The sequence below is a fragment of the Pseudopipra pipra genome, chromosome 11 (genome assembly GCF_036250125.1).
Source record: "Pseudopipra pipra isolate bDixPip1 chromosome 11, bDixPip1.hap1, whole genome shotgun sequence".
NCBI classification, from domain to species: Eukaryota; Metazoa; Chordata; class Aves; order Passeriformes; family Pipridae; genus Pseudopipra; species Pseudopipra pipra.
In genome coordinates, this window is record NC_087559.1 from 16,844,495 (window position 1) to 16,862,167 (window position 17,673).

At 50.4% G+C, this 17,673-nt stretch overlaps 2 protein-coding genes across 4 annotated transcripts in view; one reads left to right on the forward strand and one right to left on the reverse strand.

Annotated features, from left to right (window-relative positions):
* Window positions 1-5,302, forward strand: part of LOC135420417 (high mobility group protein HMGI-C-like) — an 86,585-nt gene extending 81,283 nt beyond the window's left edge. For all 3 annotated transcript variants that reach the window (XM_064667888.1, XM_064667887.1, XM_064667889.1), the window contains one exon: window positions 2,529-5,302. In XM_064667888.1, coding sequence (XP_064523958.1) covers window positions 2,529-2,614 — 86 coding nt within the window. In that variant the 3' untranslated portion in view covers window positions 2,615-5,302. The remainder of the gene's footprint in view (window positions 1-2,528) is intronic.
* Window positions 5,303-6,191: 889 nt separating this feature from the next.
* C11H3orf18 (chromosome 11 C3orf18 homolog) lies at window positions 6,192-17,609 on the reverse strand. Its single transcript, XM_064667890.1, has 5 exons — window positions 17,481-17,609; window positions 13,771-14,156; window positions 12,402-12,427; window positions 10,679-10,808; window positions 6,192-8,848 (listed from the first exon to the last, which is right to left on the reverse strand). The coding sequence occupies exons 2-5, from the start codon at window positions 14,002-14,004 to the stop codon at window positions 8,768-8,770; spliced, it is 471 nt and encodes a 156-aa protein (XP_064523960.1). The 5' UTR covers window positions 14,005-14,156; window positions 17,481-17,609; the 3' UTR covers window positions 6,192-8,767.
* Between the last annotated feature and the right edge of the window lie 64 nt (window positions 17,610-17,673).

The following is a 17,673-nucleotide window of genomic DNA, read 5'->3' on the forward strand; positions in this document are numbered from 1 at the left end:
CCTGGCTTGTCCTCTCTGGCAATGCTGGCACTAGCAGAGGTGCATCAGCAGCACAGAGAACGATGGCACTGACCAGTTTAAGTTATCTAAGCTCCTCTGAGGTGAGATCCCAGATAACTGTTATCCCTGCTGTAGGACTGTACAGTTGCACCACCCAGAGCCCCAGCCTCACCTCAGCCCTGAGGAAGTACAACTCCAAGTCCAGCCTGTACCGTTCAGGGCCGTTTCTGAGGTAGATTCCCAGAAAACTTGTGTGTGGCCGAGTCCCACCTTCCGTGAGCCTTGTAGGAAGCCATTCATTGAATGTTCTCTGTTGAGTGGGAGGGGGGAGGGAGCAGCAGCCCAGGGGAGGTAGATGGCCTTGGTGTGCCATGTGATCCCGCTGCCGTTAGCGCTGAGCGTGCGAAGCGAGCGAACAGACACCGGGCAGCCAAACCCAACCTCAGGTTCTTAGAAAGTCCCTGGAAATGCCACATGATTGAATGCCAGGGGAGTTAACCTCAGTTGCTCAATTCAGCTTCCTCTGGGGCTCCTGCTCCCGTATCACTTCCTGCCACGGAGCCGGGCGGTGACATCAGCAGAGCCACAGGCTGGCGGGTGATGAGCTCACCTCCGGCCCCTCTGAGCATCGCCCCAAACCACAGCCACTGGGGGGACTTTCTTCTTCCTGTCAGTTCGAGTGGGACCAGGAGCAGTGACAGGAGGAATCTGTTTCCCTCCTGCTGCAGTGAGGTAGCAGCAGATGTGCCAGGATGGGCGGATGCTGCGGTCGGCGGGAGACAGCCGTGCAGCACATGATAGGGCAGCACATGGTAGTGCAGCCCAGAGCCCTGGGTGAGCTCAGTGCTGGGGGGGGAGAAGGTGTGCAGTTGGGGAAGGTGTGCACTTCTGTAGGAAAACAACCAGCTAGAAAATCAGTGGGAATGAGCATGTGGAGTATGAAACCTGGCAATCCTCTGGAAAACTTCAGTGGTTGTTACTTGCTCAGGAGCTTGAGATGGAGTGGTAATCCTGGCTTAAAACTTCTGACTAAAGGGGAAGCTTGATGTTCTGACTTACTGGAAGCTATAGATACTGGGGCTTGTTTGCAAGCACAATGCAGCTGTAGCAGCTTCCAGGCAAGTAGTTTCTGGATTAACCCATTCTGTGGGTCTGGGTTTAACGAAGATGTTACATGCCTGCAAGTTCTTGTGCTACTTGTGCAGGAGGCTGCAGCTCTGAGACTTGTTAGCAGGAGTCTGTGTTCACTTAATGATCTTCTGCCACAGCCAGAGCTTTGGTCATTGAGGGGTTTGTTGGTTTGCTTTTTCCTTCCAGGTGAGGGTGTTTGAGGTGCTGCACTAGGGAGGGCAGGGGAGCATCCACGGGCTTGCCCATCCTGCAGGTTGTACACTGAACAGCCCTGAGTGGGAAGGAGATCTGCCCTGGGCATTGAGATGAATTACTGAAATAAACAGTGACTGACTGACTGCCTTTCAGACAGTCTGGTATGGGGAAAATCAAGAAATAAGAAGAGCTGGATTAGAAATATGCAGGATTTGCAAGCCTGCCATGGGGCAGAGAGCTGTTTTTTAAAGCTAGCTGTACTTTTTGCCATGGCTGGGGGTTCTAGCTCTGTTTTTTCCAAGGCACTGGTTATGGGTGACTCCAAGTTATCCAGGAGCAGGCAGGAGTTTGTTAATGGATCAGGCTCTGTTGTGTTGCTACCTGCAGATGCTGCCAATCACAACTGTGGTGTTCATGTTTTCTGTTTGTCTGAGTCAAGAAGCATTTGTCTTCTTTTCCACGAGTACCACTGCCAAAGGATTGATGAACCTCATTTCACAGCCTCGTAAGCCAAAAAAAAGCAGCTGTGGTTTTTCCCAATAACTGTGCTTGGCTAAAAGAGTATAGGTGTGAGAGGGAAAGAGTTTGCTTTATGGCAGAATTTCCAAGACCCAGTGCAAAGCCAGAAGCAGCCTCAGGATCTTGCTCCTTTCCGTCCATCTTTGCTTCCCTGTGTTCTCCTCCGTGCACTTGAGATGGAGCAGCTGCAAACTTCTGTGTTTCTTTGTTCCCTCTGCTACCCCAGTGGTCCCCTCAGCTCTCCTGAAAGCCAGGGCTTACTCACAGGTCACAGCAAGCCTGTGTAGCCAGAAACGTTCCTCATTCACACAGTTTTCAGCCCTTCTGTGCCTCTGCTTTCCTGGTGTTTGATGTTGGGTGGGGCACTTCTGGTACTTTGTGTCCAATGAGGATCCAGGGAAATACAAAGCTGCTCTCAGCAGAGGTTGATCATGAGTTTGCACAAGAGAAAGCCGACATTTTCACACAGACTGTCACTTCTGGGTTCTCAGTATTCTCAGGAGCTCCATTTAGCCTGGAGTTGATACAAGAGCAAAGGGAATGTTGTTTTGAAGACTTTGGTTGTTTGGGAGTGGATTCTTGTCACCTTTTAACCTTGCACTGGCTCTGTAAGGGGCACTTGGGCAGCAAGGCTCCTGGACCCAGAGCTCTAACCCTTTCTCTCCCATGATCTTTCCCTTTAGGCATCACTGGAAAACGTGGTTCCAGGCCCGGCAAAACTGCTGGTTTTAAGAGACCTCAGAGTACCATCCCTGCCACAGCTCAGTAGTGCCACCTGTTCATGTCTTACTGAATCCAGAGAACTGGAAAGCAAACAGGATTTTTAATGTTGTATTTCAGATTTTTCCTTTGTGATAATTTTGGCCAAGCTCTCTCTCCTGCTGTCTGCTGGCTTGCTTACCCCAAACACCCAAACAGGGATTTAGGGGGAGAAACAGCAAATGCCTTGTTGGAGAGATGCCTTTCACAGTTTGTAGTGTACCTTTTATGAGGATATTAATGTTTCTTAAAAAATACTTGGATAACCTGGTGCCTTACCCTGCCACAGACTGCAATAGTTCATCAGAAAGGTGATGTTGACTCAGCAGTGCAGATACAGGAAGGGAAATCTATTCACACAGCTAATTGCTCAACTTGTATATCATCCCACCTCTGGCAGACTGATGGAGCAGTGCCAAGAGTTACCTTTTGCTCAGTTGCCCATAGGGGTTGCATCTTGAAGACAGCCTTTGAGTCCTTTCTTGGCTATATCAGAAAGAAAAACCTTCATGCCATTTCCAGTGCTGTTGCTCCAGTGGTCAGTAACTTGGATGCTTCAGGGCAAAACTCACACCCCGATGTCTCGTGGGATTGATTCTGAAATTTGCATCTCAACATGATCAGCTCAGGGCCATCTCTTATAACTTGCTTTTGGCCTGGTGGTGCCCCCCTCCGCCGAATTTGATAGCAACTCCGAGTGCACAACAGTGCTTACAAGCTTAGTCACAGCCACTGCATTTCATCCCTTCAAAGGAGTGTCTGTAAAGAATCAGTTACACAGAAGTTACTTCCTTGCAGAGCCTCGGGATTAAATTTAAATTAGCTCTGTCTTCAGCCCATAGCGTGCGTGTGGGGGGTCCTCTAGTGTCAGCCATGCAAATAAAACCTTGTGCTAGTTTGGCTTTGGGAGGCAGCAGTAGCCAGGCAGTTTGAGTGTGGTGCTGGCTGCTCTCAGTCTCACACTGTTTGCAGATTTGTGCTTTTGGTGTCAGAGCTGAACTTGTTAAATTCTTAGGAGTTGAGGGTATTTCCAGTATCCAGTTGCAAACAGTGAAATCCCGGTGGTATTTTCCGTCTCTCTGCCTGCCTATTAAAGGGACAAAGTGGGTATTTCAATTATCTCTGACAGGATGTAAAATTGGCTAGCTTTACAGTGTTAAATATTTAAACAGAACATAATTGGCTTTAAATTTATGGTGGTGTATAGCAGAAACCCATGAAATGGCAGTATATATTGAGCTCATTTATTATCCTTTCATCAGAGTTCTGTTCCCTTGGCAAGTATTTATTTAACACAAGAAAATGTATGCAGAATTAAGAGGAAGGGCTGATTAAGAAATAAGAGGGAGGAAAAGTGCCTTTTTTTTTCCCTAGGTCATTTTGTTCAGTCCATCCAGTTTAGCAGTGATGAGAGTCCTGATCCCATTAATTCTGCTTAGTAGTGATCAGAGTCCTGGTCCTAACTCTGCGAGCTTGGTGGTCACAGCAGAAAACTGCATCAGGGATAACTTTTGTGCCTGTGCTACCAAATAGCAAAGAAATCAAGGACTAACTGGATTAGATCACAGGGACTGACCTAAATCCTGTGCTGTAGGATAAGCTCTGCTGCCAGATGTGGGAAGAGTTTGACTCCTGCTGTGTGGATAAATCCAGGTGGGACATGACACATGTAAATCTGTAACTGTTGATGTTTACACGAGAAGATGCAACTGATGTTTCCCTGAAATCGGGTGAGGGAGCTGCTGCTCTTCAGTGGACACAGAGTTCAGCTGCTGTTCCTGTCTGCATTCAAAAGCCACTCCAGTGGCAGACCAAAATATTTTACCAACTTCTGTACCTGATTTTTCAGGTGAATTGGCAGGTTCAGTACTTTGCTTGCAAGGCTGTACTGCCTGTTTAATTAACCACTGTTACCTGAGAGCAACACCTGTCACAGTGTGAGACTGGAGCTTCTCCTACATGGATTGGGGATTACATCTGTGAGAGACTTGAGCTTTTCCTGTGCCATCAGTCAGACCATTCTCAGCTGGTGGCATGGAATAGGGGTGGAAACTGCCTTGGCTAGACAGGAAATCCATCTTCTTTAGGTCAGCAGTATTCCTCTGGGAATGCGTACAAAGTACTTGTCTTAAAATGTTTGATAAAAATCTAGTCTTTGCTACCTCTTAATACTTTGTTGGAAAGCCACAGTAGAAAACATGTCTCCATAAAAATGCAGGTGCTTGAGGAGAAGAAGCAGAATTCCTGTTAGGAGCTACTGTGTGTAGTTGAAATCCCAATCCATAGCTTCAGCTGCCATGTTTATGCAGACTTAGAACAGAAGCAAATGCCTATGAAAGGTGGGCAGAATTCCAGCCATCTTCAGAGAGCTAGGATCTCACACTGGATTACTTGGATTGTCTTTTTTGAAATGTTAACCACTTCTTATTTTTCATATTGTTAGTTACCTTTTCTGTGTAGCCAAATCCTACCTCTAAGCAAATGCATTTCAAGTGGTTTTTAAACTCAGGCAGTTTTAGTCTCACTTGGCCAAAACTAAGAGGTCATTGCAGTTGGTCAAAACACAGAAGATAAATGAGGTTTGTTATCTAGCAATGTTGGGAAGTTTCTCATAAATGGTTTTGGTGAAGGCATAAAGAGCATTGGCAACTTGAAAATTAGCCTTGAAGTTTGTTTGAAATAAAGGTGTGAAACACAAGCCCCTTGGACTTCTGCTTTGCCTTCTCCTTCTGCAACACCCTCAGCACACATGCACATCATCAGACAAGGTGAGTGGCTCTTGATCAGAACTGGAGTTTAGGGGGATATAAAACAAGATTTGGTCATTCAGGAGCACCCACAGATCGATGTGAAAACAAGAAATGAGCATGAGGAATCAGACATGGAGGGGAATAGAAAAGCCCCTATGGCCCAAATGTGGGTACCTAATTCCATCCTCTTGTCTATCTTGGAGGTTTGATTGGAACACAAGCCAATTCTGCTTCCTGTGCACATCCAGAAGGCTCCACAGTCAAGTCCATTTCCCCCCCCCCCATTGTTCTGTGGGCTATACAGGTATTTAGCTTTTCATACAATTAATTCTGTTGCCTCTTCAGTTAATCTGACAGCTCTGCTAACTAGTGCCCAGCCTGGGGGCTGTTGGCCAGAAGGTGAGGCAGCAGCAAATCTGAAACACACCGACAGTTGTGTTTTGGTGCCATCATCACAGTGCCATCATGGAGCTCCCAGTGCTGATGAACCCCTAGTTTGTGCAGGAATTCAGCTGGGTAATGGGTAATATGGCAAACAGACAAGGTGGAATTTGTCTTTTTGTACTCGGGATGCCCAGGACTGGCTCAGCTGGAAGCTCCTGCTCTCCCCCTTCTCCACCAAGCCTTCCTGAAGAGGTCTGAGTTTCTGTGCTGTAGGACACTAAACCCTGACCCCTGCACATCTTCCCCTTCCATGTTTTTCACACTTAATTCAGTTTTTGAAAGAGCAGGGGAATTCACTGCACACAAATTACCAACAGATACTGAGGATCCACTTCAGCAGTTTTCTGCAGAAAATGCAAATGATGTGGGGGGAAAAAAGACAATCACACCAGATTTTCATGTAAATAGCTTAATTATATTTCAATGCTTAAAACACAGAAACACTTGAATTAAATTACATCATAATGCTTCTGCTAAATTATACATAATCTCCCAAGAACTGTGAGGAGGTGCTATGGAACTAAAAGAATACTCCAGTACAAGCCCAGCAAATACCCGTAATATTCTTTTAGCCTTATTATCTGTACTTTAATCTAAGGGCAGTCATCACAGGACACAAAGCCTACCATCACAGGAAGAATGTCTGGAGAGAATTCCTCTGCAGGTGTGTTTGTTGTACAAGGTTTATCTCGGTATTAGTGTGGAACAGGGTGCAGTCTTTGCACCTGGGCTGGCACATGCACTGCTGGGCAGCTCCCAGGGCAGCACACGGAGCTGGGGGAGGGTTACTATGTGGGCTGTGGGACTGAGGAAACAGCTCAGCTTACACTTGCCTTTTATTGAGTTTAAAACAACCAATTAAGTTCTGATCCTAAGGTTTCTGGGAGAAGCGCTGCGATTTAGGATGGCCGTGCACCCCCGCTGCCCTCTGCATCCCTGTCCTGCTGCAGAACTGGGGCTGTCCACTCCCAGTGAGCACCTGGAGAAGGTAAGTGTGTGTGTCTGTGTGTCTGGAGGGATGCTTGTTTCTCAGCTGGTCATGACCTCTGGGAAGACCCACAGACAGCACTCAAATTCCAAGGGCTAATCTCGATTAAACTGAATATTTGTACCCAGGCACCTTCCTTCCAACAGCATCCCTGGAGGCAAACAGCACCAGCCCAGGAATGCCTCCTGCCAGGTCTCCTGGCTTTGAAGGATGAGCTGTTTTCTACACTCCCAGTCCTAATGTACTCCCAGAACTCCCTAGTTTTTACAAAGACAGCAGGACAGTGAAAAGTTGAAGCAACTTAGCCCTGCAAAGCTGCCATGAGGGCAGCTGTGTCAGTGAAGGAGGGAGGGCTGGTAAGGAGCAGGGGTCCTTACCCCCTGCAGGGGTCAGTGGCACATGCCCAGGAAAGAGCCTGCATTTGATGAATGTGGAAAAAACAATCACAGTGGGGAAGGAAAAAAAAATATTTGGGAGAATGAAAACTAACTGGCAGGTCCAGACTTGCAGCAAAGCACATGATACCTGAATTGCCATTCTGAAACATCCCCTTGTATAAAGCTTTGGATCTGCATTCAAATTTTGGCTTGCCCTGATTCTGCTTTGACTGTGGATGGAATATGATCTGATTGACAAATGCACGTACCAGAAAAAGATCAGGAGGGCTCAGGGCAGGGCTGGGCACTGGTGCTGGGCACTGCTGTGCTGGTCTGCAGCCCTTGGGGCTGGTGCCCACCAGCAGAGGACAGACCCCACACTGCACTGCCACGTGCCAAGGTGGCCAGAGACCCCTTTGCACTCTCTTCCTCCTGCAGCCCTGAAGGATGCACAGGCAGAGAAATGCTTCAGGGCTAAGGGAAACTCCTGGCTTACCTGTCTAGTCCCACCTACCTGTTCCTAGCAGGTGACATGAGCAGAGGCTAACACAAAGCTCTGTGTTCCCTTCAGCGGGAAGAAGAGAAGGCTCTGACTGCAGATCCTGGCAGGTAAGGAAGTACAAACCAGCTGTTAGTCACCTCTGGAGGCAGCCATGGAGCTGTTTGAGCCAACACATGTTTTTCTTTATTTAAAAGAAAATATTTCAAAGCTTAATCTTTTCTTCTGGATAACACTCTGCCCTGTAGAAACTTCCCTGAGCCAAAGCAGGAGGGGATACGAGATACTGGAACCCCAACTCAACTCCTCTTTGTGGCCCAAGCACTGTTATTCCTAGTTCAGCAGCACAGAGTCACACAGCCAGACCCTGACAGCCCCTGCCTCTGGCTGTGTGAATTCCACTCTCTCTGTACAATAGCCCTGATTTGGGATATTCAGCCACTTCCTCAGTTAAGATGTAATCGGCCAAATGTTCTCTGTTTCACTTTTTAAAGCTAGCGCATTCCCTACACTTCAACATCACCTTGGGTGCTCGTTTATCAGCAGCCCACACACCACAGCAGGGATAAACCCCTGGTGTGTGTTTTCCCTGGTGTGCCCCAGTTACCACTCAGCTCTCCTTGCTCAAAGGGGTTTTGCCACCAGTCACCCCCACCACCACTCCCAGGACCTGCCAGAGCTGTGGTCACTGCACAGAGAGGCTCATTCATCGCTTCCCTTGGGGCCTGGTGACACAAAGCCAAGGGGGAAGGTGTCTGAAACGTGCACCTCTCCTCCTTCCCTGGCCCAGAGAGCCCACACGTGTGCTCTGACAGGGTAATCTACACAAAGCAGGCGCCGTTCCGAAGCACAAAGCCTGGCAGGTGGAATCAGCCAGCGCCAGCCCAGAAACGGGAGCTCGGGACCTTTCAGTGGGAACAGGCGCACCAAAAAATCACCACTGCCCTCACGAAGGGTTTGCTTCCCAGAGGGGTGGCAGGGCCCGTGCCCACTGGTAACACAAACCCCCGGGGTGCCCAGCGGGCCTCAGCGGCTCAGCCGCGCGGGCGGGAAGTCACTGCTCTGCTGCCTCGTCCTCGGCGCGGGCCCGGCGGGGCAGCTGCTGTCACGCGTGGATGGCGTTGGCCACGTCGGTGAACACGAGGCGGCTGGGTCTCTGCACGGCTCCCTGGCCGGCCAGCAGCACCTGTGGGGGCAGGAAAGGGTGAGAGCCAGCACGGCTGCCCTGCCTCGGCACTGCCCGGCCTCAGCACTGCCCGCACTGCTGGACTCGGGTTCATCCCCCCCAGCGGGGCTGCCAGGCTAACACGGCATTAGTGAGGCTGTGACACGAAAATACAACAGGCTGGGGAGTAAGGCAGCACATCCATGCCAGGTGAAAATCCCCACATCATTGGATTACTGGGTCTCCCTATTTATGTATACAAGGCAGCATGAAAGGACTTGAGACATCAAGGAGGCCTGGAAACATGCCACTGCCTGAACTCGGCTGTTGTTTTATACTCTCCCTCTCTTATTATGTTAAGCCTTTAAACTCTTTTACTTTCCAAGCACAGGTATCTGCATTAGCAAGCTCTGGAGGGATCTGAGGTGTCCTGCTGGCCAGTCCCTGTATAGGAAGGATCTGCTTTTGCTGTACTAAGGTTACTTCTGCCCTTATAATTTCCCCCCTCTACTACCTGCAGGGAAGTCCCCTGTGTGGACTAATAGAGGGATCTGATGTTTTCCCAGTATGTGCTACTCTAAGGACAAGATCTTTTGCTTTTATACAACACATTTCTTGCTTTCCCAAACTAGCATATTCTATAGGTTGACTATCTTTTATATTCAAACACACACATCTCCTTTGTGCTCTTCAGCAGGCTGGGTAAGGTCAAGGTAAATATTTTATAATTACGTTTCTATTTAGTATCTCCTCTTTCCCTTTCTGCCCATACCAGGCTTGCTACAGATTATCTGAAGGTGTAAAGACTGAGAATTGTTTGGGAGAATTCCTGCTCCTGGACAGGAAAACAGGGGAAGACATGGGCAGCACAGAGCAACTGGTGAGGCATTCAAGAAAGGAGAGGCTGTATCACTGGCTGAGATGTACCTGTTCCAACCATCCCTGCTGGCTCTCTCAGAAAGGCTTTTTGTGTGGTGGAGGTGACAGAGGACAGAGAACACTGTGAAACTGGCTTCAAATGATGGTGAGTAGCCCTTCTTCCCTATTTCTCCTACCTCCTGCTACACTGGGAAGGAGATATTCTCTTGTCAAAGACCCATCTGGGCCGTTAGTCAAAAATTATGGGCCAAAGTATCAAGCTCTTTCTAACTTACAGATGCAATAAGTCAATGGTCTCTGAGGGCCTGGTAATTTCTCAGCACACTGCACACCTTGGAGCACTCAGAAGGGGTCAAAGCTGCTTCTTCTCTAACCCCAAACTCACATAGAAAACCCTGCTCCCTTTTGTGCTCTGTGCCCAGCAGGGCTGGCCTGGAAGTGCAGACAAGCCCAGCTGTGCTGTGCCCCAGCAGTGCAGGCTCTCTGTCTGTGTTCTTAGGGCTTCCAGCACAATTAGCTCTTTCCCTCAGCAAGGCCTTGTTCCACACTTGAATCCTTAGGCAAAGTGGGGATAGCTTGGAATTGGGTGGAAATTACTTACTTTTCAGGGCAAGGGCAAAGGAGCCTTAGTGCTTTGTGGGCACTGAAGGCCTGTCTCCCACAAAACTACATTCATCCTACTGCTTGTGGTGCCCTGGGTGGTAAAACTGTAGTAAACTCATCCTTAATTACTCAAGTTGCTCTTTTCTCTCTCCTACTTGAGTAGAACCAGCACTCTGTCTCCCCAGACACTTTGTCCTTGTTGCCTGACTCCTCAGTCCATCCTAAGCACTCCAAAATGCTCAAGTCTCCGGGGCTGGCAGAGGTGAGGAAGTCCTCCTGAGGTCTTAGTTTACAAGCGCCCCCTGTGTCTGTAAGAAAAGCAGTGCAGGTACCTGTGGCTGTAGTAAGAGGTTCACTGGTCTTTCCTACCTTGCTCTGCGATGCCTGGGAAGATGCTGCATCTCGCCCATGTTCCAACAGCTCCTGCTCCAGTTCATCCTGTTCCTCAGTGGGATCAAAGTTGTACATGGGCATCAGCTGGTGCCGTAGCTTCTCCAACCTGCCCATGGGAGGGGAGGGAAAAGGGTTGGTTGAGAAGAACAGATGCTCAGGCTGCCTTCCCCACCCCACTGCTGAGGCTTTCTCCAGGCTGTTTGTCCTGCTGCACAGGGATTCTGCTCCTGTGGCTCTTGCTGTGTAAGGGCTGTGTCCTGTCCTGCAGGGATGAGGAGAAGAACCTACTACACTACCAGCAGGCAGGAGTGGAAGACAGCCAGAGTGCAGTTACAGGGATTAATTGCCATCACTAATCAATGCTGGCAGGCATTACACACAGAGGAATCAGACAGGGATTTAAGTTCCCACAGACCTTAAAAGATCAAGCACAAAAGAGCCAGTGGAACATACTGGCTGGGCATCTTGTGCATCTGTGGCCATCCCTGTGCCCACAGCAGCCCGTCCTGCCATGTCACACTGTCTGCCAGCAGCAGGCCACTTCTTGCTCCAGTGACCTACCAGTACTTTAACTCCAGGGCTGAAGTACATAAAAATAAATAGAAAATAATAAACCATGAATAGAGAACAGGAAAGAGGGAGATTCTCACAGGAGGCTGATGCCTGCGGACAGACTGTTCCTGCTCTCGTATCATTGCTCCAAGAGACAGAGCTATGAAGTGTTACCCCAAGGAGTCTCCCTAAGTACTGGGCAGCTCAGAGATGGATGATGGATGGTGGGCATGGTCCTGGGAAAGCACTGAGCCCTGCCTCAGGCTGTAGCCGAGTTTTGGGGGGTGGCAGAGGGAAACACACAAGCAGTTACTGGCAGTGTCACCACAAATATCTATTTTGGCAAGTGTGAGGATGACACATTCTTTCCCTGCTTCTAGATGGGTTTGCCAGCACAACCATTATCTCCAGCAGTGCTACTTTCACAGGCCAAGCATTAGCTGCTCCTGTGGCAGTATCCAGGCCTGGGCTGCAGGGTCAGGCTTGGAAATTTTACAGTGGGCAGCAGCTATTCTTGAAATTCTGTGGCCAGGCCAGGCCTGCCCCAAGGACTCAGGTAGGGAGGAGGTACCACAGCCAATGGATCTTCACTGGTCCTGCTGTCAGAGACGGAAGAAACAAATCATGTATCTTCCTGCATGGTGCTCTCTTCTTTATTTTCAGCTAGGAGCTTAGCAAGGAAATTAAGATACTAAGTCTTGGGCTAGAGAGCTGCATCTCTGCACTGTGCTGCTGCCAGCTGCTGTCACTGTCTGGGCTGTTGGAAAACAGGGATCTGGAAATGGCAGAAACCTGAGATTCACACCTTTCATGACAGAGTTCTCAGCTCCTTTATACACCCATAACTCTTTCCTCTGTTTTGGTGCATCTCACAGATGAGGAGTGAAGGATCTGCAGGATCCCCAACCTCCTCCTGCTCAACCTTATTTTCCTTCCAAAGCTGTGGAGGAGTATTTGAAGCTCTGGTGTCAGAGGATGGGCCAGTGCCAGGAGTGCAGTGTCCCTGCCTGTCCCACACAGCTGATTCCTGCAGCCTTGCTCTCAGACAGCCCTCATTTATGCCCTCCCCATTTCCCTGTGTCCTTCCCAGCTCACTCTGGATTTTGAAGCACTGAGTTCCCTTGAGCCAACAACAGACATTACTTACCTCTTCCTCTTCCTGATATACAGAACCTGAAGGAGAAAGAGAACCACCATTACAACAGTCCTGGCAGGATGGGGAGCAGCCGAGAAATTTTGGGCACAGGGCACACAGAAGGGAGGTGGAGAAGGTTGGTGTCACTGTGCACCAAAGCAGGGGGAAGGGAGAAGTGACAACTGGAAATGAAATTCCATGTGGATCAGTGTGAGCTTGGCAGCACATCATGTGTGGCACTAAGTGCTCGAGTGGCCTGTTATTAGGTGTGTTAGTAGGAGTAAGAGTATTAGGTGTATTATTAGGTGTAGCTCAGCACATTGCTGTGGCTGCAGGACCTATGTCGCAGTTTAAGAGTGGATGGAAAAGCTTCCCTTTGTGGTTTTCATCTGTAGAAGTGCTGCTACCCCCTCCCCAGCAGAAAGGGAAGAAGCAAAGAGGGCATGCTCAGGGACTTGCCTCGGTCAGCCGGAACGAGCGGCTGCGCTGGGAAGGAAGGGAGGCTTTGGGCCTCCACAGCCTTGTGCTGAGAACTACGGACGCTGGAGGTGCTCTTGGGAACTTAGGACCATTTCCAGGTTTTCTTAGGGGCTTTTGGAAAAACTCCTCCCCGGGCCTGCAATGAAATTTTGCAGTAGGCTCCTCTGCTGGTTGTGTTAGTGAAGCCCTTCCTCGTATGAGGAATGGGAGCTTGCTGCTCCCTCCTCTTCTCTGTTGGCAGGGAAACGATCTGGTTATACATCAGAAGAACAACTACAGCATTTGCACTGCCTGTTTTGGGCCCAAAACTGTGGTTTCTGAAAGCTGCTGCCCACAGCATTAATGGCAAGGTTAGTGACACAGCAAACCCTCAAGGATGGATACCCAGCAAGCACAGCCTGGGACGTGCAGTCCAGAGTGAGTCTTGCTAGGATGGGTTCAGGCCACTTCAATTCAGAAACAATTACCCCATGTCCACAGGGGAGATCAACGTGGTTTCAACAGTCTGCTGTAAAAGTTAATTTGGATGAACTTTCTTGCAGGTCCCCAGTGTTGACAAGGTTTAAATCAATGCAACTGTTTCAGGTAACAAGTCAGAACAGAATATCTGCTTTGTGTTCTTTTAATTGAACTTCCTATTGCTATGAAAAACAAATAACTACATAAGGCTTCTTCTAGGCCTGCTGGGCATCCTGTTTGGAGACTTCAGGACCTGCAGAAATACTGGAGCACTGGATAAAGGCTTTAAAAAGAAAGGGATCTCAGGAACTATCAATACTTAGCAGTTCTGGGTGAGTCTTTAGTAGAATACAAATTAATTATTCAACCCAAATCAGTCCTAGAATCCCTTGCCACCCTCCACCCTCAAGAGACAGAGGATTATTTAGCTGGGCTCTCTTACCATAGCTACAGCCAACCCAATCACAGTAATGATCCCAAAGGACAGCAGCATCGTGCTCATGCCGGCTCCAGTGCTGGCCACATCTGGGATTTTGGTGCTGTTGAAGCTGGTAGTCTCAGGGCTTATGGTGGCTGTTTCTGGCACAGTCACATCCAGAGCTGTCCCTGGGTCTGGCCTGGCTGTGGTGGGGGTGCTGTGATACAAGTCGTGCACAGAGGGTGAGCTGTAACTCATCCTGCCCGCTCTTGGGAGCTCCTGTCACCCAGCTGGTGTCCTCACCCATCAGAGTGCAGAGCTGCCCTTCCTGTGGAGGACCCTCACGTGAGAGCTGTCCTGGAGCATCACCACTGATGGGTTTCCTTCATAGGAACCACACTGGATTGTGCCTAGGAGAGAATGAGAACAGATGAACAGTGCAGAGCTCTTGGAGATGGGCAAAGCCTTTTCCACAGTTCCCCAAATCACCAGGACAGTTTCTGAATGTCGACTCAAAATAAGGAAAAGATTTTTCGGGGGTACTGAGAGCCCCCAAAGCTTGATTCACTTAAGTCAGCAATAACTCTCCCCTCACTGCTCAGCTCTGCCTCCTTGCAGGCACTTGGCAGATCCATGTGGGGACAACTTCAGAACCCCTGTCTTTGGTCTGGCCCAGACTGAACCAGGTGGTCTCTATCTGCCCCAGGAGACACAGCATTTTCCTGCTTCTTCTCTTGGTAATTTTTGTAAAGTTACACATATCAGTGGGAACATATCCAATAAAATGACACTCAGCTGAGAGGCATCCATATCTCAGGATGCTTTTTATTGAATCCAAAGTAGGAGCTCCTTGTTGTGCTAGTCACTGGTGACATCCCATGTGCTCTGGAAACTGTGGGTTGCACTGGTCCCCCATGCTACTAAAGACACTGAGTTTTTCTCAAATCCCCCAGGAAAGAACCCACTCAAGCTTAGTCATGCTCTGGTAATTATCAGTATTAATTTTAAAGTTAGTCCAATTTTGGATTGGAGTTGTGAAATTTGATAGATCTATTCATGCTGAGAGCATAAAAGGCTTTAATTGCTTCAGGCTTCTATTGTGCAAATGATCAGGAGTTGCAAAATGCTGTGGGATGAGCCTGTGGAAAGTATTTGCACACTTTGTTTATAAAACCACTGTATATAACATTATGCTTCATGGAGGTGCTTCCATGAAAATGCAGCTAACTCTGGAGCAGAGCTGACCCCAGGAAGTACTGTAGTAGTTCTCTGGTAACTTCTCTGCAGTTTAGCAGACATTACATGTCTGGGCTGGAATGCAGCTGGGACAGAGGGGTTAATGAGCTCTGAACAGAAAAAGATGTGCCTGCAAAGAGAAATGAGCCATTGTTCTGCTCCACTCTGCTCTATTCCAGGCAAGGTTACTGTGCAGTTCCCATACTGTGATGCCTTACTGCTGCCCACAACTGCATTTCACAGCATGATTAACATCTGTCACTAACTGCTGAAGCAGAGGAATCACACCAGGAAAGCAGCACCAGGCTGCCCTGTGGTCAGTCAGCAGCTGGAGCAGCCACCTTGACTCGTCCTGCATCTCCCTGAGCAGGTAAATGTCTTGCCACACATGCAGGGTTTGTCCCACAGGTCCCTGAGAACAACTTTGTGAAGCAAAGGGGGATTCTGAAGTGCCTGGGAGACTGTGGGAGCTGTCGAACTCCCAAGAGTTTCTAGAGAAAGGTGAGTTACAGCAGTTCTGGTCTGGTCCCTCCTAAGGTCGTGCTGAGTCACGAGTTCATTGCAGCTGAAAGGGACTGTGTCCTTCACTGACCACCAGACCATGGGCACCTGCTTTAAACCACCTGGACATCCCCAGCCATCACTGACCACAGCAGAGCTCAGCTGTAGTGGACACTGGGGCACGAAGGTGGCAAGTTTGAAATCAGTGTCACAACAGCAGCAGCAGCACCTACAGCCCAGCAGGGAAAGGGAAGGAATTATTGAGCAGATCAAGCAGCTGCTCAGACAGAATCCATCAATCTGTGCTATTCAGGGAAAGTCTCCATGATGATAATACCTATTTTTAAAAAAGCCACTACCAAGGAAATAAAAAATTGAAAAAGTGAAAGGAGTGAAGCAGGCCCAAGGGCTTTGCAGAGAGCTTTTGCTCTAAATCATCAACAGCTCCTGAACTTTAGAAACAAAATGAGTTAGGCTTTCAGTTCAATGAAGTGTCAGTTTTGGAAATCCAAAGAAGTTAGGCTAGATTAAATGAGCCAGCTGAAAATCTGGTCTAGTGAGAACAGGGGCTCTCGTTCACACTCCCAGGGTCCTGTTCATGCTGATGATTCCCAAGCCCACAGACCGAGTTCTAGAAGCAGTTCTGTATGGAAGTTTTCTGACTTAGACAACCAGGTCCGGGTCCAGGTGGGGATATTTCTGTTCCCAAGCCCCCTTGTGGTCCAGGTTGCAGAGGGCCAGATAGGGAGGCTGAGTGCCAGGATGGCCCAGGGCTCACGCAGTAGAGCTGGAGGTGGATGATCTTTCCCACCACCTTCCTTTCCCCATTGTCACTGGAGTGCTGGAAGTTTGATTTACAGGCTGGGCACACTCCAAGTCTCTGAGGACTTTAGGGCCAGGGACAGATACTACCTATCACTGGCAGGATTTAGCACAGTCCATGCACAAATAGAAGAGCAACCAGATCCTCAGCTGCTGCGAGCTGGCATTGATCCATTGCCTGCACCAGCAGAGCTCCTCACACAGCCAGGACTGCTCTGTGCTGAGCTCTCTGCTGGGTCTGGGAATAAGGAGAAGGCATTTGTTTCTCTCCTAAGCCAGCATTTCCAAACTGATCTCTGGTGGGTGCTGCGGTGGCCAACACGTCTGAGATGCAGAACACTGTTTCGGGCACTAGCTTGAGGCTCTTCTGAGTCTTGGTTTTAGTCTCTCTGTGCTGCCCTGTCATTTCGGGTGTGACAGGAATAGAGGTTTGTGTCACAGGGATGAAGATGGGTCACGGTGTCGCTGGGTGAAGAAGGCAAAGATTAACTAGCATTTTTCCTGCGTTACTTCACCACGATGAAGTGGCTCTAGTAATTCTGCAGTGCAAGCGGCGTTGGGTTGCTGTTGGCAACGGGATGTGGCTTCCCCGTGCGTGAACTTCTGGCTTCCCCTCCCTCTGCCCCAGCGCTGACCAGGCTGCAGGGCAGGGGGGAGCCCCGACCCGTGTTCCCGCTGTCCCGGAGCTCCTCCGCTGTCGCCCCCGGCTGTGGGACAGGGGCCACGCTCCCATCCCTCCCCGGCCCCGGCGCGGGGACCCTCCCCAGCAATGTCACCGCTCTCTGACCCCGCACTGACACTGGAGCAGCAGCGCCCGCCCCGTCCCTGTCCCTGGCGGGCAGTGCCACCCCGGGGGCTCCATCCCCGCGGGCAGTCGCTCCTTCCCCATCCCGGGAAGGAGTTCCCAGGCGGATAACGGGTCCCGCGGCCCTTCCCGCTGCCCGGGCGGTGCCGGCTCAGCCCGGGGCTCGCCGCCGGCTCCTCGCGCGGTGCCGGTGCCGCCGCCCCGCCGGGGCTAAGGCAAGGCCAAGAGGCCGCGGCGGCCCCGCTGCGCCCGAGGGACGGGACGGCGCAGCCGGACGCCCCCGCGGCCCGGCCCGGCCCAGCCCGCCCCTCCCCGCCCGCGGAGGTGCCCCCGCGCCGGGGCGGCAGCGCCCGCCAGGGCCGGCACTTACTGCGCGCTCCCCGCCGAAGCGTCCGGTGCCCGCGGGGCGCGGGCGGAGCGGCCGCGGGGGCGCGCCCGGGGCCGGGCCGGGCCGGGCCGCGCTACACAGCCTCGCGCGCGCCGCCGCTGGCCCCGCCCCGTCGCGCGCTGCCTCAGCCCATTGGCCGGCGGGCGCGGGGCTCGGCTCGCGGTTGGTCAGCCCG

Coding starts and splice junctions, on each gene's coding strand:
- C11H3orf18 (XM_064667890.1), bottom strand. CDS start 14,004: ATGAGTTACAGCTCACCCTCTGTGCACGACTTGTATCACAGCACCCCC. Junction 12,428..13,770: donor TTGGGTTGGCTGTAGCTATG/GTAAGAGAGCCC, acceptor TTTCTCCTTCAG/GTTCTGTATATCAGGAAGAG. Junction 10,809..12,401: donor TATATCAGGAAGAGGAAGAG/GTAAGTAATGTC, acceptor TCCCATGGGCAG/GTTGGAGAAGCTACGGCACC.